Raw genomic sequence first — 20,920 nt, 5'->3', positions numbered from 1 at the left:
TCACATGCCTCCCATACCTTCCCATCAGTGCAGAGGTCATATAAAGGAGCTCATCTTCAGGCCTGGGGTCAGTCCTGTAAGATCCAGTCTTCAGACCACGTGGGTGGAGCTTGGGAAAATGGACTGGAGGAAGGAGACTCCACAAGCTTCAGTTAACCTCCAGGCTTTGTTGCTCAGTTGGAGCTATCCGTGGTGCTGCATCCAGAAACCTGCCTTGCCCATGTGTGTGTACCTGAAGGGCATGAGTGAGAACACACTGTTTCCTGGTGGAATGTGCCCTTGGCCTCAGTTCCACCATCTGAACTACAGCTTAGCCACAGGACCTCTGTGATAATGAATGGGTCTCTGAGCACAGGGATAATTCATTCTCCAACCCTCTATTATTAGAATTCCAAGCAGACCGTGTTTTCTATCACAGGTTTTAAGCACTAGAAACACTGAGGACCTCCTCATGTATCACATGGTAGATTTCAACTTCAGGCTTGGAATAGCAGTATTGATGAAGAACAAAATTCAGCCAGAACTCTGGTACTGATGAAATTTGGCAGCAAGTCAATGGCAGGCTGGTTCAAGACACTTCAGTGCTCAAGGCAAAACTAGATTCTCTTTGCAGATTTAATAATAATTACTGAAAGGGTGGAAGATGATGGGCTCCATGCTGCAGCTTTCTTAAGAGTTTTTGTCTTTAATTAACTATTCATTAATTATTTCAAATATTTATAATCCACCATTCAAAGACAGTGAATTTCTATGATGGCTATTTCACAGAGGGAACCTGGCAGACTACTACAGGGAGGGCACTCTGCAGTTTTGGGGGCCACCACTTAAAAGGACCTGTCTCTTGTACCCGGCCCATCTGATTTCATGCAACAATGGGATGAAGAGGAGGACCCGTGATGCCATTTTAAAAGCAGAGGTATGTTTGTATGGGAGAAGATGTCTATTACAGTAATGCATACGGCCAAGTTATTTTAATAACACTAGTACTTTAAAATGACTCAGCAAAGCCAGGGCTGGGTGCTGGCAAGTGGTTTGGAGAGAGTCAGAGAGGCAGTCAGGACCAAAAGGCAACCAGGATCTGAGGACAACCAGGAGGCAAAGTCAGAGAAGAAGCCAAAAGTCAGGTCTGAAGAGCAGAAATGCCAGACTAGCTAGAGCTCAGATAGACCTTGTTGCACAAACAAGCTCAGAGAGTCTGAGTGTGTGGAGTCAGGGCAGATCTAGAAGGTTTTTCCCCAAGAGGCTGCAATTATGCTGCTCACCACAGGGGGAAGTGGTCAGCAGTTCCCAGCAAGCAACAATTCTGGGTGTGTCATTGCGCATACATCCAATAGGTAGATACCGTCATCACTGGTTTCATAATTAATGTACCTGTATGAGGAAAACCTAAATAATGCCTCTTTTCTATCAATCAAAGGTAAAATTCACCAATGTGGTTTAATCTGCGAGCCCCATTCATGTGAATGGCAGCTGCACAAAAGCATGGCAATATACAACGTGTGAATATGTTGAAAATTATCAATGTTTGGGACTTTGTTTACCAAAGAGGTGAGTGAGAGGGGACAAGACAGAGATGTACAAAATAATGCATGGCATTGGAGATGGTGGATGGAGAGAGGTTCTTCCTCCTCTCTCATAACATTAGACCTAATGCAGCCATCTAGAGAAGCTGAATGTTGGGAAATTCTAGACAGACAAAAGCCAGACTATGGAATTCAGTCCCAAAAGATTCAGCGATGGCCACCATCTTGGATGTCTTCAAAATGGGGTTAGACAAATTCATGAAGAAGGACAAAGCTTTTAATGGCTACTAGCCACGACGGCTATGTTCTACCTCTGAATACCAGTCTCTGGAAATCACAAACGAGCTTGGGGGCTGCTTGCCATTTGGCTGGCCAATATGAGAACAGGATGCTGGACTAGTTGGGCCTTTGCTCAAATTCTACAGTTAGGCCCTTCTCAGGCTCTTATGAGAGCAACAAATGGATCTTGGAAAGCAAATGTATGTATCTCACAGATACAACAATCAGGGAGCTGCAAGTGGTCTATGTTGTGTGTACACTTGGTTGGCAAACCCAGGGTGTGTATGAAGCAGCCCTTGCTGTAGACGTTCACTGCCCATAAATGACTGGTAAGAAAGTTGTGAAGGGGACCCTTCTTGACGCTGTCCCTTGTTGCTTTGCCTTAACTCAAGGCTTCATTATTTACTGTTCATACCCGAAAGGGATGTATGAAAAACCCGGAGAGACCCCTTCATTAAGGAAAAATGGCTCAGCAGAAAAGCACAGTGAACTGCCTTCTGTTCCTTTGGAAATGATGGTTAAGTATAACATCGGCCTTCAGAAGAGACTCCATCCAATTAAAAGGAAATCATATGTACAGAGTGGGGAAAGGGCAGAGAAATCATCCATCAGCTCTTTTTAATTTGAACTCTGAGCAGAATGCTTATGCCACTGAAGGGAACCACTTCTCTTCAGAGAGATACAAAAATTCAATTATTATGCAATTACATTATTCAAATGTATTTAAATACAAGGACAATCTATGTCATCATCTTTTGTTCCTTCCTGTGTTGAGAGAGTGTTTTAACATCTGTAGCAGCCATATGAATTCTTCTGCTGTTCAAGCGCAACAATCAAAATCGAAAAGGTGACAGAGCAGCAACAGCCCACCACCACTGCTAGGTACCTGGAGCTCCACTACGAGTTAAGGCAGGCCTCAACTTTGCAAGGTCACACACATGCATTTTGTTTGTTGAAGTACTCATATTTGCATGTTAGGGAAGACTCTGGGTGTGCAAGGGAGCATTCGCCAGGGTACTTGCTGGTACAGTACCTTGGTTTTTCTTTTTCAGAAAAACAAAAACAACCCAACCCACAGATCCTGCAAAAACACTGCTTCAGCCTTTGAATAGTTGCATTGGGGGAAAAGGCAGAGGCAAGGTGTTCTGGACAAATCTCCACTCGTGGCTCCTGAAGGCTCCCTGCTTCATCAGAAGAGACCCTTTGGTTTTTCCTTCCGTGCTGCCTGTCATTTCTTAAAGGAAACAACAGACAATACCCCCACTGGCAGAGGTTGCTGTGAATATTATTCTTGCTGCAGATGCTGGATTGAGAGCCACAGTGTTCCCCTTGGTGGGAAGGAAGATTTTCAGCCATTTCACTGAAATATTTTATACAGAAACTGCACACAACTGCACAGAAGCTTAACAGGTGAAATAACAGTAAAACTAAAGCAAGGAATTCCAGAAGGAAGAGAAATTAGCACATGAAGGATCAAGGTTCTAGTCTATCCCTCTCTCCTTGTCACGCTAGTGTTCTGCTTAGAGCAGCCTTCACCAATCTTCTGCCCTCCGGATGTTGTTGGACTACAACTCCCATAATCCTTAGTAAGCGTGGCTATATTCCTATCAAGCACAGCATCTTAGGTTTATGCTGGCTGGGGCTGATGGGAGCTGTAATCCAAAGCAGCTGGAGGGAACCAGGTACCTAAATCAGTGCTCCTCAATCTTGGGTTCCTGGATGTACATAAGGTGGTCTTCCAAAGGATGATCCCCTGCCTCCAGTCTAAACTGATATGGTCCTCTCCACTACCACAGGTCTCTACCACCTCACTTTACTGGGTGCATAGGTCTAGACTGAGAGGGCACACTGTGAAGGAGCAGCGGCAACTGCTTGCCTTTGGTGAAATTCTCATTGAGAGCTTTATAACACTATTACCTGCTTTCTCAACAAGGAAGCCCAGATCTGTTTTTGTGGGATCTTCCCCCGGCTTCTCGGAACAGCACACAACAGTTTAACCCCATGTGTAAAGATCGTTGGACCAACTTACTCTAAAAATCCAGGTTTGTGCTTGTGCTCAACATGAGGACCAAACTGGATCTGCGCTTGGAAACCTCCAAATTCACACGCTTTCTCAAACGACACCGGATGGGAACCATTCAGAATATCATCACGAGCCTGGAAAGCAAGTGAAGAAAGAGTCTGCGTCATGCATTTGCTTCACCTGAAGAGGATGCAGACTCCTGGCCTCTGACACCTGGATGCCAAAGATCCGCCAGTCATAGCAAATGTGGTGGAGCTAGATATTGGCCTCAGTGGACAAACAGTCTGTCCTGGAATAAGGTGCCTTCTAATGGTTCTTGATTACTGGTAAGTTCTGCTACATAAACCCCACTGAAATAAACAGGGGCTGTGCAAAAGCACTCTGGCTTGTTATTGCATCATCTAATGATGTCACTTGATGGCTCACATCTGAGTGCACCACTGAAAGACACGTAGCAAGTTTAAAAAACAGCTTCTGGGGAAACAGAAGATGTACACAGCTTTGTAAATACTGACATGGAGGTGCAGAGCATTAGGTGTTATCTGGAATATTTTTTATTATTTGATTAATTATTTAATTTCTATACCATTTAATATATTGAAAATATATCTAAGTGGAGTACAAAAAACTGAAGCTACAAGAGACAATTTAAATGAAATATTACAAAAAATGTAAAAATGTTGCATTAATACTAAATTCTATATCTATTTATCTGTCATTTCTATCATCTTCAGGCACGCTCTCTCTCTCAGCCTCCGGGTTCTCAGCCAGGGTCCAAACAAACTCTCATCTCACTCACAAAAATATCACAATGAGAAGAGTTCCTGGAAACAGCGGACATCACCCTAGTCTCTCAGTCTAGACTTGCTTTTTATGGACAGGCCCAAGGTGGCTGGCCCTTCCTCAGGCTGCCCACAGCTGTGTCCCATTCAGCTGCATTCTCCACACCCAGTTCCAGGGGCAGCAGGTTTGCTGAGCTTCCCAGGGGCTCCAAAGCATGGGGAAATAATACTATGCAGTACTATTAAATATGGACTCTCGCTTGACACACTCGCTTTCCCCAGTGAGTTTTTGCTCTTCTCTTTGTGTACCCCACTGTAACATCTTAATAAAATATAAAGAGGAAACAACAATAAAAACAACAGCTTTGTGGTCCAGGGGGTGCGAGAGGATATGCGGGGTGTGTGTGTGTGCGTGCGCAAATGAGGAAATGCTATCTGTACTTGATTTGGGACAGCATGTTCACACATCCATGCAGTCGTCAAGTCTTATTGTCTATAGCCAACAGACATTACAATATAAACATAAAGCGCCTATCTGCAAAACACAGAGGGCAAAAAAGTTGGTCCAATACGGCAGGGATAAACCCTCAGAATACCGGATTTAGAAAATTCCTTTAGTTTAACACTTCCCCCTAACATTTAGCATTAAAATGATTCAAAAAGGGCCCCTTATCTTATTTTGCAGCTAGTGGAAATAAAAGTACCTTATTAGCTGAAGAACTTATCTATACCAGCCAACAGTCAACTTATCTTAAAATTGTCTGATTTGCCTCCTCGGAAGCTCTGAAATGGAAGAATGAACTTAACCCTTCATGGATTACATAAAGGACAGAAAGATATAGTGCAGCACACCTTCCATTTGGCCTGTTCTACTGAAACAAAGAACATTCCTTTACTGGCCTATTAGAAAATCCAGCCCCTTGGTATTCACACTTGTAAGTCACCCCTGGATGTTGCTGTGAACAAGTGATAAACATGTATATCTAAACTGTAACTCAAAGGCTTCTTTCTGTTCTGAAGCTGGGATAGCTGGCAAGGAGAGTAGGGCTTGGCTTGATGCAGAGCTGGAGAGGGATTTCTTGATTCCAGCTCTAGCATACCTGAACATAAAGCAGATTTAGTTGAACAGGGTCTCTCGAGTCCACATTCTGGTCTGAGTAGAAGAATTTGCGTCTCAGCAGCAGCGTCTCGTTCTCGTCCACTCCTTGCTCCCGAAATGTTCGACTGTGATCTAACCAGTTTACTAAGCGGAGAAAGAAAAAAAGACTCACAATATGCACATTACTATCACTCAGTCTCTGCCAACCTGATCCCCTTTGGACTACAATTCCCATCAGCTGTGCTAGCAGGGGCTGATGGGAGTTGTAGTCAAAAACATGTGGAGGGCGTCAGGTGGACACCTTTCTTTCTCCCTCTTTTTGCAAATGCAAGAGTTAGGCATTCCAACCAAAACACACACACACTGAGATGTCAGTATTTCAGTAACATAGCCTTCCCCCACCAGGTACCCCAGGTGTAGCTGGCCTCCAACTCCCATCAGTCCCAACCAGCATGGCCAGCAACTGGAGAGGGTGTCTGGAGCTACAGTCCAGCAACATCTAGAGGGTATCCGCTTTCAAGAACATGAAATGAAATGGCAAATGTCTTATCTAGAATTCAAAGTATACACTAACAATTGATATATAAAAAAGGTAAAAGACCCCTGACAGTTAAGTCCAGTCGCAGACGACTCTGGGGTTGCAGCGTTCATCTTGCTTTACTGGCCGAGGGAGCTGACATTTGTCCACAAACAGTTTTTCCGGATCATGTGGCCAGCATGACTAAGCCACTTCTGACGAAACCAGAGCAGCGCACAGAAACACCATTTACCTTCCCGCCAGAGCCTATTTATCTACTTGCACTTTGAGGTGCTTTCGAACTGCTAGGTTGGCAGGAGCAGGGACCGAGCAATGGGAGCTCACCCCGTCGCGGGGATTCGAACTGCCGACCTTCCGATCAGCAAGCCCTAGGCTCTGTGGTTTAGACCACAGCGCCACCCACGTACCTTATAATGATGCATATACAATTATGTAAACTTCTAAAAGAGTCCAAATACACATTCCTGATAACTCCTCAAAAGGAAGCCAACTTCATTGTCTGCATCCATCTGTCTCAAGACAGAGCCTCTGGAGGTGAAGCCAAACCGCTGCCACCAAAGTGACCTCTCTGGGGACAAGCCTAGTAGTGTGCATGGAGATCCGGGGCTGCCTCTCAGCCTTGCTGATGGGGTCCAAAGGAAAGCAGAGCAATATGTTTGGCACCAGCTTGGCTGCAGGAGCTGCTGGAAGGAGGTGTACAAGGAGCCAACCGTCTTAGGAACTCCACTCCAGATTTACTCCTTGGTCTTTTCTCCTCCTGAAGATATCCCGCAAGGCAGCAGAGGTTTAGGATCATAGTTTTCCTTCTCCTAGATGGGCTCCCTTCCCAGGTTGATGAGCCTCAGCTGCCTCTTACTTCCATCTACAGCACATGCAGAAACTGCCTGCTTAACTGTTGGACCCACTATTGGTCTTGTCCGCTCAATCTGCCACAGCCGGTCTTCGCATGCAGGATAAGTAATTAACTCACTGAAGGTTTGAGACCGGCCAGTTGAAGCCACTCCTGGGGTGTGGCCACTGTTGCTACATATACAGTATTGTGGTACCTTGGTTCTCAAACGCCTTGGTACTCAAACAACTTGGAACCCAAACACTGCAAACCCGGAAGTGAGTGTTCCAGTTTGTGAACCTTTTTCGGAAGCTGAATGTGCTCCATTTTGAGTGTTACGCTTCTGATTTGAGTGTTAGGCTGAGGTCTGTCTGTATTTTGCATTTTTGTGGCTTTTTTGTTTAGTTTTTGTGACTGTGTAGAACCCAGTTCAGCTATTGATTGATTGCATGCATGCGTGACTGCAGTACATTGTTTATTGCTTTCATTTTATGGATCAATGGTCTCGTTAGACAGTAAAAATCATGTTAAATTTTAGGGGTTGTTTTTAAAAGTCTGGAACGGATTAATCCATTTTGCATTACTTTCTATGAGAAAGCGCACCTTGCTTTGGAACGCTTTGGTTTTGGAACGGACTTCTAGAACAGATTAAGTTTGAGAACCAAGGTACCACTGTATTTATCATTTGGAGATAGAATACCTGTATTCCAGGAGGCACTTTAAGTAAGTTGTACGAAGCCAATTTCACATTCTTACCTGTGGCTTTTTATTGTTTTCAACCCCATAGTATTTGACATGTGCCATTTTATTATTGATTTGTAAACTATTTTATGGTGAAAAACCACCTATAAATATTGGAAACAATAACAATGCCAGGCACTTAGTTAGCAGTGTATATAATCCTCACAACAACCTTGTAGGGTAGGGCAAGGGCAATACAAAAACTAACTCCCAGCCCCAATCAAAACTGAATCTGTTTTAATCAAATACCCAAGCAAATTCTCTTTCTATAGCAAGTTAGCGGCAGCTTGTTGCCATGTGTCATTGACTGCACATTACATATAAGCACACATGTATGCCTGTGTATTGGAACACACGTGTAATGAAATCTTTAGCTTGAAGTCACACTGTTCTATGAGGATATTACACTGGGCACTTTATTCCGGGGTAGCCCTCCAGATGGGGTGGAGCGGGGAGGGGGGATGTATCAGGCTGACCACCCTGAATGGAGGAATTGGTCCTCAGACGCTAGACCAGAGAGTAATATCAAAGAATGTGCATTTTATTATGATGTAGAAATATTGTTTATTATGCAGATTGTTGCAGAATGAAAAGGAATTCATTAAAATAAGACAGTTTTCAAAATGAACCAGCAGAATTACAGCTGGGGCAGTCTAAGGTGGAAAGAACAGTGGCAGACTATGAGCTCTCAAATTTCGGTGGCGCCCTGCGAGATGCTAAAATTCAGCGCCCCTTTGGCTCTTGAGCATTGCTGTGGCGACTCAGCATGGTGCTCAGTGCAGCTGAACCGGTCAAGCTACCCTAAAACCGCCCCTGGAAAGCTTCACCTACCAAATACAGAGAAAACACAGCACACAAAGGAGGCAGCAGACAAACAAGCAGAGCCTAATTGGTAGATGGAGGGGGAATAATTATATACGTGCCCCCCAGCATGGCTAAACTTAGAAACAAGTAGGCTAAAGGAGAAGGAAAAGCAACAGTATTCCCTCTCCCAGGCCTGATAGAAAAAAGCAGGGGCCCAATCCAGAGACCCTTCTTGGCACCAGGCGGACAAAAGTTCCCAGGCCTGGTTGCGATGGGAGAGGTGGGCTATGTGGACTCTGAAGGTCCCTGAATGCCTGTAAGGTTGTGAAGCTTCTTTGAAGGGAGGGGATGCAGGCGCCGGCGCCGTTGCAAAGGTGTCTAAGTGAACTGAGCTTGCCATGAGAAAAATGGAGAAGAGAAGGAAATGCCAGGGAGCCTGGAAGGAAGGGTGGGCAGGAGGACTAAAGTAAAGGGGTTGGGGCAGCCCGTGTCCCACCATGTAATCCTCCTCCTGGACCTGCAAAATAGACCTGGGGGAAGGATGCCCCAAATCTAGCTGGGGAACTGTATCATAGGTCAACTGCAGTTAAATAGTCATTTCCGCCGCCCCCCCCCCCCCCGCATAGCAAAGGAGAGGAGGGCTTTGATGGGCTCCTAAGAGTTGCCACAAGTGTGCAAGGAGCAGAGAGTGGCCAACTTCTTGTGTATATCTCCGGTGGAAGGTTCCTGTCCTTAAGAAATGCTAATAGTTACCAACAGATTGACGGTCAGAGCCAATACTTTACAGGTGGTGTTTTGTTGCCCCTGGGCTCCAAGAGGGCTGGATCCTTTGATTAAGTTAGGAGTTAGATGATAAGAAAGATAATTTGCATGCCCAGGGTTCTTAAGCTTGTATGCCTACATCATTAGAGCACCCCATCATTAACCAATATGAAACTGAGGTCAGCAAATACTTTTATATCCTTCTGCTTTGTCAGCCTTTCTCAGACAAAACTGAATCAACTGAATCAAAAAAGTCAAGGCATTTAAAGGGAGTTACTCAGAATGCCAGCAAGGCTGAGCACCTTGGTAACAAGTTTTATCACCACCACCAGAAAGCTCTGAAAGGAGAGAGCATGTTATTAGCCTACAGATACTTTACAGGAGCATTTTTAAGAGCATTCAGAGTTCATATTTTGGCAGGTGGGTGTTTATTTATTTATTTATTTCATAAAGTTTATGGACTGCTTGATTGTGAAAAACCTTAAAGCAGTTTACAAAAGGAATAAACCAATGAAACCATTGTTAAAAACAACGGTTTTAAACACTAGCAATTAAAACCAACAATAAACAAAAACCAGCTTAAAACACCTGTGTCATTGGGTTTGTAGCCAATGTTAGTCCTGCTTGGAGCAGACCCATTGAAATGGATGGGCATGACTAGCTTAAGTACATTGATTTCAGTGGGTCTTCCCTAAGTAGAACTTCGTTGGATACAACCCATAATTTCTATCATCTAACGGCAGGGGTGTTTTTTTCTGTTGTGAGGAAAGTTGCCACACCCCAGACTCATAACTACATATTGAGCTATGCAATCCTCATGATTACGGCATTTGTCTGGAAAATGGAATCGGGCCAATATCCTGTCCAGGAACTATCAAGATCGCATAGTTTACTGTCATTGCATTTAGGTATTCTGCACGTGCTAAGAATTATAGGGAAATGGATTTGGCCTTCAGAAGCCCTTTTTAAAAATTAACCCAAGAGGTGATTAAATGCCGCAGTCTCACTCTGCAGTCATCAAGCTCCTTTGAAAGCTGGCCTGAGCACTCAAAGCCTCACAGCACTTCCTCCGCATTCCCACAGAACTACATGACGCCTCGTCCTCCCTGGCTGGAAGGATTCCAGTTATGTGGGGAAAACACTCAGCCCCAGCTGATTGAGCACGACAGTTGCCTGTCAATGGTGGGAAGGACCTTTCTGAGTCCCTGGCCCTGGAGAGCAGCTGCCGCCAGTCAAAGCAACCAATACTGGGCCGGCAGGCCAGTCTGAATGGACATACGGCAGCTTCCAAGCTTCCTTGAAAGCAGCTGAACCATGCAGCAAGTTCCAGCCTTTAAGGAACACTTATTTATTTAGTTCATAAAATTTATATACTGCTTGATTGTAAAAACAAAACAAAAACCAGCCTCGAAGCGGTTTACAAAATTAATGTAACAATGAAATTATCAGTAAAGACAGTTAAAAACAGCTGTTTAAAACATTCCCCCCCAAAAAAATAATAAAAATCAACAGTACACTAAAAACCAGATTAAAAAAAACCACGTCAAATTTCTGCTTATCTGTACAGTGGTGCCCCACAAGACGAACGCCTTGCAAGACGGAAAACCCGCTAGACGAAAGGGTTTTCTGTTTTGGAGGCGCTTCGCTAAACGAATTTCTCTATGGGGTTGCTTCGCAAGACGAAAAAATATTGCGAGTTCCCGCGGGGTTTTTTCGCTCCCCCCCCTTTCCTAAGCCGCTAAGCCGCTAATCAGCTGTTCCGCTGATAAGCCGCTTAACAGCTGATCGCTAAAAGCCGCTAGACCGCTAATAGCGCTAATCTGCTAAGCTGTCAATGGGCTTGCTTCGCAAGACGAAAAAACCGCTAGACGAAGAGAATCGCGGAACAGATTCTTTTCGTCTTGCGAGGCACCACTGTATAGGCTTGCCTGAACAAAAATGTTTTTAGCAAGTGCAAAAAAAGTGTACAGTGAAAGTGTACAGCCTGGTGTCAATAGGCAGGGAGTTCCAAAGTGTAGGTGCTGCCACACTAGAAGATCAATTTCTTACAAATGTGCAACGAGTATTATGTGGAACCTGTACCAGGGCTGGTTCTGCAGACTGAAGCAGTGGAGTGGGCATCAGTGTTATACATCATATATGCAGCTCATGCTGAATTAAAGTTAAAAATGAACAGGATCACTGCAAAAGTCTTGTTTTGGTCTCATTTGACCTATTATAAATTTGCTTAGTTTCTCCTTTGCTCAGTTTTTATTTTTAACTGACAAGCAACTCTAAAACCTGCATGGGAGGTGAAGCTAGGATACACTAATGGAATTAAAATAAAATCAATAAAATAAAGAAGTCCTTGCCCCTGCCAAGTTGTGCATGGTAAACTATCATCTTGGATCGCTGTCAGAGTTACAGAACAAAGTGAGGATTGTTTTAGCTTCCTTTGCAAACACTATTGATATTTTGGACTGCAGATTCCAGCATATGAAAGCAGCTCACTGCACTGACCTCCAGCATCTAAGGTGAATAAGGCGACACACACACACACACACACAGAGAGTGTCCACACCTAAATAGCACTTCTTAACTCTAGTAAGAGAAGTGGGCAGCAAGAGATCCCAGGCTGGTCAAAAGCCAATTCTAGAAAGGGGGAAAGACAGCGGGGGAGGCAAGGAAGGAGGAAAGGAGGAGGATAAAGAATATGTATAGTTGTTGCCTGGGAACCTCTGTTGTTCCATTGCAATATATAAAGGATCCTACCCTTGCATGCCATATCAAATCAAACAGCTGATTCTGGACTCTCATTCACTAACCTGGTTTAGTGCACACTTATAGGCACACACCAAATAGGTGGGGAAACGTCTCTGTATTTTTATGCTCAGATTTACGAGCACATGTGAAAGGCGAAAGGACAGTGTGATCTTGGGTATGCAATTATATTTATACAGCATCATCAGGGGGTGCCTAGTGCGTTGTAAAAAATGGAAGAGGATATCACCCTCAACCATTTTGCCCACCCACCCACTGCAAAGCTCGGAGGATAACCTGGGCAAGGTGTCACCATTCCTGCGAAAGCTCCTTCAGGGTCAGAAGCCATAGCTTTGGTAGAATCTGAATCTCAAAAGAATCAGTCCTAGGGGCAGTCCTTATCACCCACCTACAGCTGCAGAACAGCTAGCTCCTTGGAGAATAATGGGGGTCACACAAAGCCCAGACCAGCCATCTTCCATAAGACCTCAGGAAGGCTTCTGCAACTTGCTGAAGCAACAATTCCCTTCTAGGCAGGGCTCTGTCCAGGGTCCTGACCTCATCTAGCTCAAATGGGGCTCTGCTGCATCAGCTGCTATGTTAACAAGGCATCACAACCATAGAACCTGCTCCCTGGACAGCAAAGGATAGGTCCCAACCCCAAGGAGCATGCATGGTAAAGTATCAGAGAAAGCAATGAAGGCAGGGGTAAAACAATGGAAGCAATGTGCAGTTGTTTCTGTTGGATGGACTTTGGGGGCTTAGCCCCCAAGGGCTTTGGATGGCGATTAGGGGGGTTGTGCAAAAGGCTTCGTGGAAGCAGCAGTCAGAAGCAGCGCTTACTGTACAGCAGGACCAAGATTTATAAATAAAGTTAAGGTCTTTTCCAGTTTCCCAACACATTCAAACATCCATGTTCTTCAACACCGGACATTCTTTAACATTTATGCACTTAGGGAGACACTGGCCTGGTTCACACACAGTGCTAATCTGTGGTTTAGCAAACTGGTTTAATAAACCACAGCTTGCTTGCTTATCTGAATCCTTCCTAACTATGCTTTGTTTATTGCAAACAAAAAATGAAATGGAGCCACGGTTTCTTGTTAGGTTTAATGAACCGTAAGAACGCTGCAAACCTGGAAGTAGGTATTTTGGTTTGTGAACTTTGCCTTGGAAGCAGAACATGTTCCGCTTCCCGTTGAGTGTGTTCCATTTGTAAATTGAGTCCCCTCCTCTTTATCTGGGCTGGGTTGAATTAGTAGGTTGAATCTTCCACTGATAGACTATATGGGGATTCCAGGGTCAGCACAGAGGCACATGAGCTGCATGATACATTATGGGCCCTTGTGTCTGTCAGTGGGGCGATTTCCCTAAGTCCTATAGCTTCTACATTATCTGCAGCCTCTTTGTTTCGTTGGTCCTTTTTCTGTTCCAGGGACCGTTTATTCTAGATCTTTTTTGGAGTCTGGGGAGAATCTTGTAAGTCTACTGACTCCCTTAACTGAGTCATAGTCCCCTTTTTCTGTGGGGTATTTAAATCGGGTCTTGTTGCTATGGAGAGGGAGGTTCCACTCCTCTGGCATTTGCTGTTCTTAGCTGAGCTCTTTATTGCACCAAAGTAATTATTGTTCATTATGCTTGTTCCTTGCATCTTAGTTTGCACAATGGAGGGCACATACTGTCTTTAAAAACTCTTGTCAATAATATTTGGTACTTTGCCAAATGATCTCGCATGTGCAAAACCTTAGTTGGAGTTCTATTCTGGTGAAACTTGATAACTAATCTTTTCTGGTAGTTGTTCCTTGGCAGCCAATATACATTTTTAAAGTCTAAAATTGATTGTTCACAGTGGAGAATTTGGCTCACAAGAAATACAAGACAAACTAGGGGGCACCCAAATACCCTGGCTAACACACCACCAATTGTATGCCTTCATTAAAAAAAACAACCAGTAGTAAAATCAGCAGCAACTAGGCCCTTGACCACCTTTGAAAATCTTCTCCTAACAACAAAGGGACAAGGCAAAGGGATGGTATCCACAATATACAAAAATACTGGTCCAAAATCCCACAAGCTCCCTCGACACAATCAAAAAACAATGGGAGCACAACATAGGCCATTAAATTATCCCCACCCAATGGACTAGAATGTGGTCTAAACCTCCCTTAAATCTATCTCAGCCAAAAGAAGGGAACTCACACTGAAACTCACATACAGATGGTACTTAACACCACAGAAACTGGCATTGATACACCTAGGAACCTCACAAAAATGTTCGAGAGACTGCACCTCTACAGGCACATACCTCCACATGTGGTGGAAATGCTCCCAAATCCAACCCTTCTGGACAAATGTCCTACAAAAGATATGCAAAATGACTAAACAAGTAGAATCATAGAATCATAGAATCATAGAGTTGGAAGAGACCACAAGGGCCATCGAGTCCAACCCCCTGCCAAGCAGGAAACAAGTATTAGAACTCAACAAGTATTAGAACTCAACCCAGAACTGGCCCTACTGAAGATTTACCAAGATCATAATGACGACTCACATTACAAAGAGCTTATAGCCCACCTACTCTCAGCAACTAGAAGCCTCATAGACTGGAGGGACCTGTCAGGAGTGAACAAGGACAACTGGTACCAACTCGTATGGAAAACAGCCTTACTAGAGAAGCTAACCAACAAACTGAAACTGATACAGGGACAAATAGAAAAGGATACCTTCACCCTAGTATGGCTCCCCTTTATCACATACACAGCCCAGCAAGACCACAACAAGAACCCATCAACAGCATATGAATCAATTTGGCTTACTTGACCCAACAAGTCTTCCTCCCCTCACAATTGCAATCAAACCCCACTGCAGTCAACCACAGACAACCAACCACACCCTGCCCCCCCCCCAATACCTCTCATTACCAAGGAAACATAATAAGAGAATAGAAAGAGAACATATCCAGTGGATGCTGGCACAATTCCCCCCCTTCTCGTCTCAACCTTATACTGCATACAACACTAATGTCTCACAACAAATGTAACTGATCTGTAGAAAACACAACCTGATAAAGAGACAATGCACGTACTTTTGTAAACTAAGAAAACCTTTAACACAAATTATTAAACACACAGACAGTCTGACTTTCTGCAAGTCAGAGCTACGGTTAATTCACTTCTGTTTTCAGAGACTGTCACCAACTTCAGTTTCTCTTTATTCCGACAAGTCATAGGTTGGGAACATGTTGAGCATCCTCTGTAGGACCAGAGTTGCCATCATTCCTGGCTGCTGGACACACTGCCTAGGGCTGATGGGAGTTGGAGTCCAGCAAAATATGAAAGGCCACAGAGCTTCACTGGGGAGCACAACTTACGGTCATCATCCGTGTGCAGCTTTGCCTTTAATTTCTCCATTTTTTTTTCATCTCGCAGCAGCGTCCGATCTTTCTTCAGGGTCCCTGTGCCCTCCTCTTTCTTTTCTTCGTTGCTCTCCTGGATTAAGGAGTATTCTTCGTAGTTGGTTATTCCTGGAATTGCAAGAACAAACTAAGCCTGCTTATTCAACACAGCTATTTGGTCCGAAACCACATCCTTGTCTAAAGCAAGCCAGAAAACCCCAAGCACAGTTCTTTTAGAAGGCTGCTGCTCTGCCCCGGGGAACTCCATGGCCTAGTTTGGATGTAATGCTAGTTCTCATACTTGGGTCCTACAACTCCCATCATCCCTAGCTAGCAAGACCAGCAGTCAGGGATAATGGGAGTTGTAGTCCAACAACAGATAGGAACGCAAGTTTGAGAAACACTGTCCTAAAGTCTGTTTAAAAAAGAAAAGGCCTTGCAGGCCAATTTAGAACATGAGACTGGGCCCAGGTGCTCCAAAAGGCCTGCATTTCTCCAGTACAGCCACAAGGAGGAGTTTGGTAGCTTTCACTTCTGTTTCAGATTAACCACTTAGAAACAAGCCATGGTTTATGAAGCTCACTTAGTTTTTACTAACCACAGTGCTTGGGGTGTGGCTTAGCTCATTATAATGCTAAGCCATAGTTCAGTCCCTGGCATCACTAGGGGAGGGATCTTACCAGTCACAGAGCTGGGAAAGGCAGCCCCTGTGGCACAAAAGCTCTCTCTCAGCCTGCAGTCATTCTTTCAGGCTGGGACAGTGGGAGATGTGGGAAGCAGGGCCCTTGCCACCAGCTCTGCTGAAAGACCAGATGCAAACTACCCCTGAAAGTTTCCATTCCAGCTGCTCATTATAAGAACCAATATTTAACTTTAAGAATTGGCTCCTGAGTTGGCTCCTGCCTCCCTCTCCCCTGCACATCCTTTTTTCCTTTTGTGCTGTGTCTTTCGCACTGTAAGCTTACAGGCAGGGACAACGTTGTTTTAACTGACCGTACATAAGCTTCCGCAAGAGGCTTTTGGGCTGGAGAGTGGGGTACAGGTGCTCTAAAGAAAAAACTAAGAACACACCCCAGCAACATCCAGTGGCCGAGGGAAGGAGCCCTTTAGTTTTAGCTCTGAGTCACGGGTTGGCCAACATGCTGGCTGCAAATGTTCCACCTGGGAACACATCTTGGAAGAATAGAAGAATGAAGCAATTCATGGTACAAGTGGGGAACCTAAGTTCCAAGGGCCAAATGTGGCCCTCCAGGCTTGCCAGTCTGGGCCCCAGAACTGCCTGCAGGCCACGCCCCTCCTCCAACCTGCTCTGCATATCTTCAAGGCGTTTTGCCTGGCTGGAATGCAACCCTGGACCATGGCAATGCCTCTTCCTTGCAGGAATGGACTGTGGAGGTGCATGGGGATACAGAAAGTTTTGTATGACTTGTGTGCTTTTAACTTGGGCATGTGGCAAAAATAAAATTGAGGTGGAAAGGAGTCAGGGTTTTGGGAGAAATGACTTTGGCAATCCCACACTCCATTGAACCCAATAGGTTTTGATCATATGTGATTTTGGCTGTAGGTGTGACCCCCTGGAACGTAAATCCTGCATAAGTTGTGGGCTTATTGTACAAAGAGTCACATCCATGGACCCTCCTCCACTTTTGTCTCAGACCCCCCAGAATGTGGTCCATGGCTGAGAATTTTTTATTATTTTTTTTTAGAATGGAGATCATGCATCAAGGTTCAAGACCCCAACTGTCCCCCCCCCCAATTCACCAGCAAGTTCCATTTACACTCACTTAGCACCCTTTCTTTTTCTTCTGGAGTTGTTATTCCTACCAGGACAGACAGTAAAAGGTGAGGTTTAGGCCTGGGGACCCCAATGGCTATTTCTCCTCACAGGAAAATCTATCCTAGGAAATGGAGTTAACGGCACTCTTGGCCTTACCTATCCGGCTGCAAATGGTCACCAGCAATTCTCCCACGGTTTTAGAGTCGTCCACCATCACCGTCTTTACCGACCCGTCCAGCATGCGGATCTTCTGCGGCCTTTGCTTCTTCTTGTATTCCAAAATATCCTAGGAAGTGAGTCACAGGGACACTTTTAAGAATATGTCAGAGGCAGACCCAGCTGACCCTCCTAGGAGGCCAGTGAAGTTCCGAAAGGGGCTGGGTTGGACTCTTCTTCCATTGCACTTCCCAGTATGCAGACCCCTTTACGTCAAGCATCACCAGGCCACAATAAGACAACTTAAAGTCATTCCAACTGACCACAATTTCTGATATGAGGAATCCCCTCCTACCCCAGACCTCTGCCTGAGGTTTCTCCAGCACCTACACTGTGTCATATGCTGAAGATACGCATCTTTATCCTATGACAGCTGAGGCATACATTTTAGATCCCACTCTGGTCTTCTGATATAAACTGTTTTAAACTGATTTTAACATAGTATTATAATTATTTCCTTGTAACCCAGCCTGGGGCTTTATGGTGAAGGGTGAGTAAGAAATCTTAATAAATGAAGTCAATAAATGAGGCTCTAGGGGTCCCAGGAAGCTTCCCAGTGCCACAAGGGCTTTCCAGGGATGCCTTAAGGAAATGCGCACAGATTCGCCGGCCTTCCTGAGGAAGTTCCTGTCACATAACAGGGGTGCCTCTGCTTTGTAGCACAACCAACATTTTGGAGGGGGGGGGGTGATTGTTCTGGCTTATTCCAGATTGCCTCCAGCATTCTAACCTGGAGTGGACAGAAGGTAGATCTGAAGCAACTGGCAGATTTCTGGGTGCTCTGCAGTAGATCAGCAAGGGTTTCTAAGTCACAACTGTTTTGACAGTGGCAGCAATGAAATTAGGTCCAGCGCCGAGGGCCTTCTGGCGGTTCCCTCATTGCGAGAAGCAAAGCTACAGGGAACCAGGCAGAGGGCCTTCTCGGTAGTGGCGCCCGCCCTGTGGAACGCCCTTCCAGCAGATGTCAAAGCGATAAACAACTACCTGACATTCAGAAGACATCTTAAAGCAGCCCTGTTCAGGGAAGTTTTTAACGTGTGATATTTTACTGTATTTTTGCTTTCTATGGAAGCCGCCCAGAGTGGCTGGGGAGGCCCAGCCAGATGGGCGGGGTATAAATAATAAATTATTATTATTATTATTATTATTATTATTATTATTATTATTACCCCCCCCGCCTTAAATTACACCACTGAGGTGAAAAAAGCCTGGAGGAACCAGGTGCAGATGTTTGTATGGAAGAGCTGTGAAGTGCATCCTGTCCCAGAATTCAAACAAAATCCTGGCCTCAGAGTTTTTAACTCTGTATCTTTTGCACCAGGCTCTGAAGGGTGAATCTAGAGTGGGGGAATCCCTAAGGGTACCATTCTAGTCCTACTCAGAGTGGAGCCATTGAAATGAATGAACTTAGGTTAGTCATGTCGATCAACTTCAATGGATCTACTCTGAGTAGGACTAGAACTGGCTACAGCTCTAAGTGCTCTAAGTGATACCCTAAGCTCTAAGTGATACCGTGCTTGCACAGCAGAACTTCCTCTTCTTCTCCTCTGCCCTTCAGCCCCCCTGTTGCCACAATTAAAATGTGTTATGTACTTTTAAATGTGGTTTTAGGAAGTCGGCAGCCCTAATAAGCAGAAGCACTAGGGCCAACTAGTGTACTTGGCAACCCAAACTGGGTCCGTATATCTGTGGTCCTTCAAAATCTGCTCCAGAGGGTTGGGGGACCTGCTGGGGCAGATATTCATACAATTGGGGCTGCACGGCAATAAGAGAGGAAGGAAAGTCCTCTTGCCCTTGAGGAATTCTGCGGGTGCAACAGTGGATACAACCCCAAGTAATTACACAAGCCTTCTTTTAAATTATCAGCACTGTATTTTCTGAAACCTTTTCCATTCCATCGTTCACACTCTGATAATGTTGGTGAAATCTTCCAAAACTATGGGCCCTAATTAAGTTTTGTGGAGAATTTATAATGTAAGAGTGGACATGCTAAGACTCACTTAGTCCAGCCTCTTTCCCCCGCCTTACAAAGGCTACCCAGGTGGTTCTGGAAAGCCAAGCAAGGCATGCAGGCAATAACCCAATCCTGCAGTATATTCGCAACACATTGTGTTCAGAGGTCAACTGTCCCTGCACATGGAGGTTCCGCTTCTACCATGACTCACAAATGTTATAAGAGGAGTCTCCTGTGACTAGTATCCAACGCCATACGCTTCCTTCTAGACGTGGAGTCTCTACCTAGCCCTGCTGCCTGAACAGTCACCAACAGACCACCCCCCTTCTCCATAAACTAGATGTCTCACAGGAGCACACAGATCTCAGCCGTACCCCATTCCGCAGCATGTAGTAATCGAGGGTCCTCCCAGCTTCCAGCCAAATGCCTTTCCGTGGATCTTCATCGGACAGGAATAACCCATAGTCAGAGGCTGGGAAATGAAAGGCAGAAATGGACAGATTGCAGAGCAAATAGAGTGTATTCCAAATGAAGGTTTTCCACTTGATTAGAGAGCCATGAAGTGCCCCTCCAGCTTCTGCCCTCTCCCTGCAGCTCTCTCCCCCTCCTCCTCTTCCTTTCTCTTTCCCATAATTGGCTCACCTGCCTCAACACAGTTCAAATCGCATGGCGCTTGGGACAGCTGACTGTTCGCTTTGGAGAGGAAGGGAAAGTGAACACTGTATCTACAAAAGGTGCCATTACAGTGTTCATTTTTAAAAAGAGAAGGTAAAGAATTCTCAAAGGTTGAAGTACAGTCATAAAGGTAAAGGTAAAGGTACCCCTGCCCGTACGGGCCAGTCTTGCCAGACTCTGGGGTTGTGCGCCCATCTCACTCAAGAGACCGGGGGCCAGCGCTGTCCGGAGACACTTCCGGGTCACATGGCCAGCGTGACATCGCTGCTCTGGCGAGCCAGAGCCGCACACGGAAACGCCGTTTACCTTCCCGCTAGTAAGCGGTCCCTATTTGTCTACTTGCACCCGGGGGTGCTTTTGAACTGCTAGGTTGGCAGGCGCTGGGACCGAACGACGGGAGCGCACCCCGCCGCAGGGATTCGAACCGCCGACCTTTCGATCGGCAAGCCCTAGGCACTGAGGCTTTTACCCACAGCGCCACCTGCGTCCCACCTTGGGTTATATATAACCCAGTCATACCTTGGGTTAAATATGCTTCAGGTTGAGCATTTTTAGGTTGCGTTCCACAGCGGCCCGGAAGTAACGGAACAGGTTACTTCTGGGTATCGCCGCTTGTGCATGGGCAGATGCTCAAAATGACGTCATGCGCATGCGCAGAAGTGGTGAATAGTGACTCGCGCACATGCAGGTTGCGTTCTGCTCAGGATGCGAACAGGGTTCCAGAATGGATCCCGTTCATATCCAGAGGTACCACTGTATTTAGTCATGGTAAGACCCTGTAATGG

General features: G+C 45.3%; 1 protein-coding gene across 5 annotated transcripts in view; it reads right to left on the bottom strand.

The window, feature by feature from the left end:
• TLN2 (talin 2) overlaps nt 1-20,920 on the bottom strand; it is a 183,322-nt gene that overhangs the window by 85,227 nt on the left and 77,175 nt on the right. For all 5 annotated transcript variants that reach the window (XM_081838619.1, XM_081838621.1, XM_081838620.1 and 2 more), the window contains exons 3-7: nt 19,835-19,932; nt 17,447-17,576; nt 15,490-15,642; nt 5,708-5,850; nt 3,832-3,959 (exon numbers count right to left, since the gene is read on the bottom strand). In XM_081838619.1, coding sequence (XP_081694745.1) covers nt 3,832-3,959; nt 5,708-5,850; nt 15,490-15,642; nt 17,447-17,576; nt 19,835-19,932 — 652 coding nt within the window. The remainder of the gene's footprint in view (nt 1-3,831; nt 3,960-5,707; nt 5,851-15,489; nt 15,643-17,446; nt 17,577-19,834; nt 19,933-20,920) is intronic.

This window comes from Podarcis erhardii (genome assembly GCF_964252035.2).
Source record: "Podarcis erhardii genome assembly, chromosome: 14".
In the NCBI taxonomy this organism is placed as follows: Eukaryota; Metazoa; Chordata; class Lepidosauria; order Squamata; family Lacertidae; genus Podarcis; species Podarcis erhardii.
This window is presented reverse-complemented; position numbering and strand designations above follow the sequence as displayed.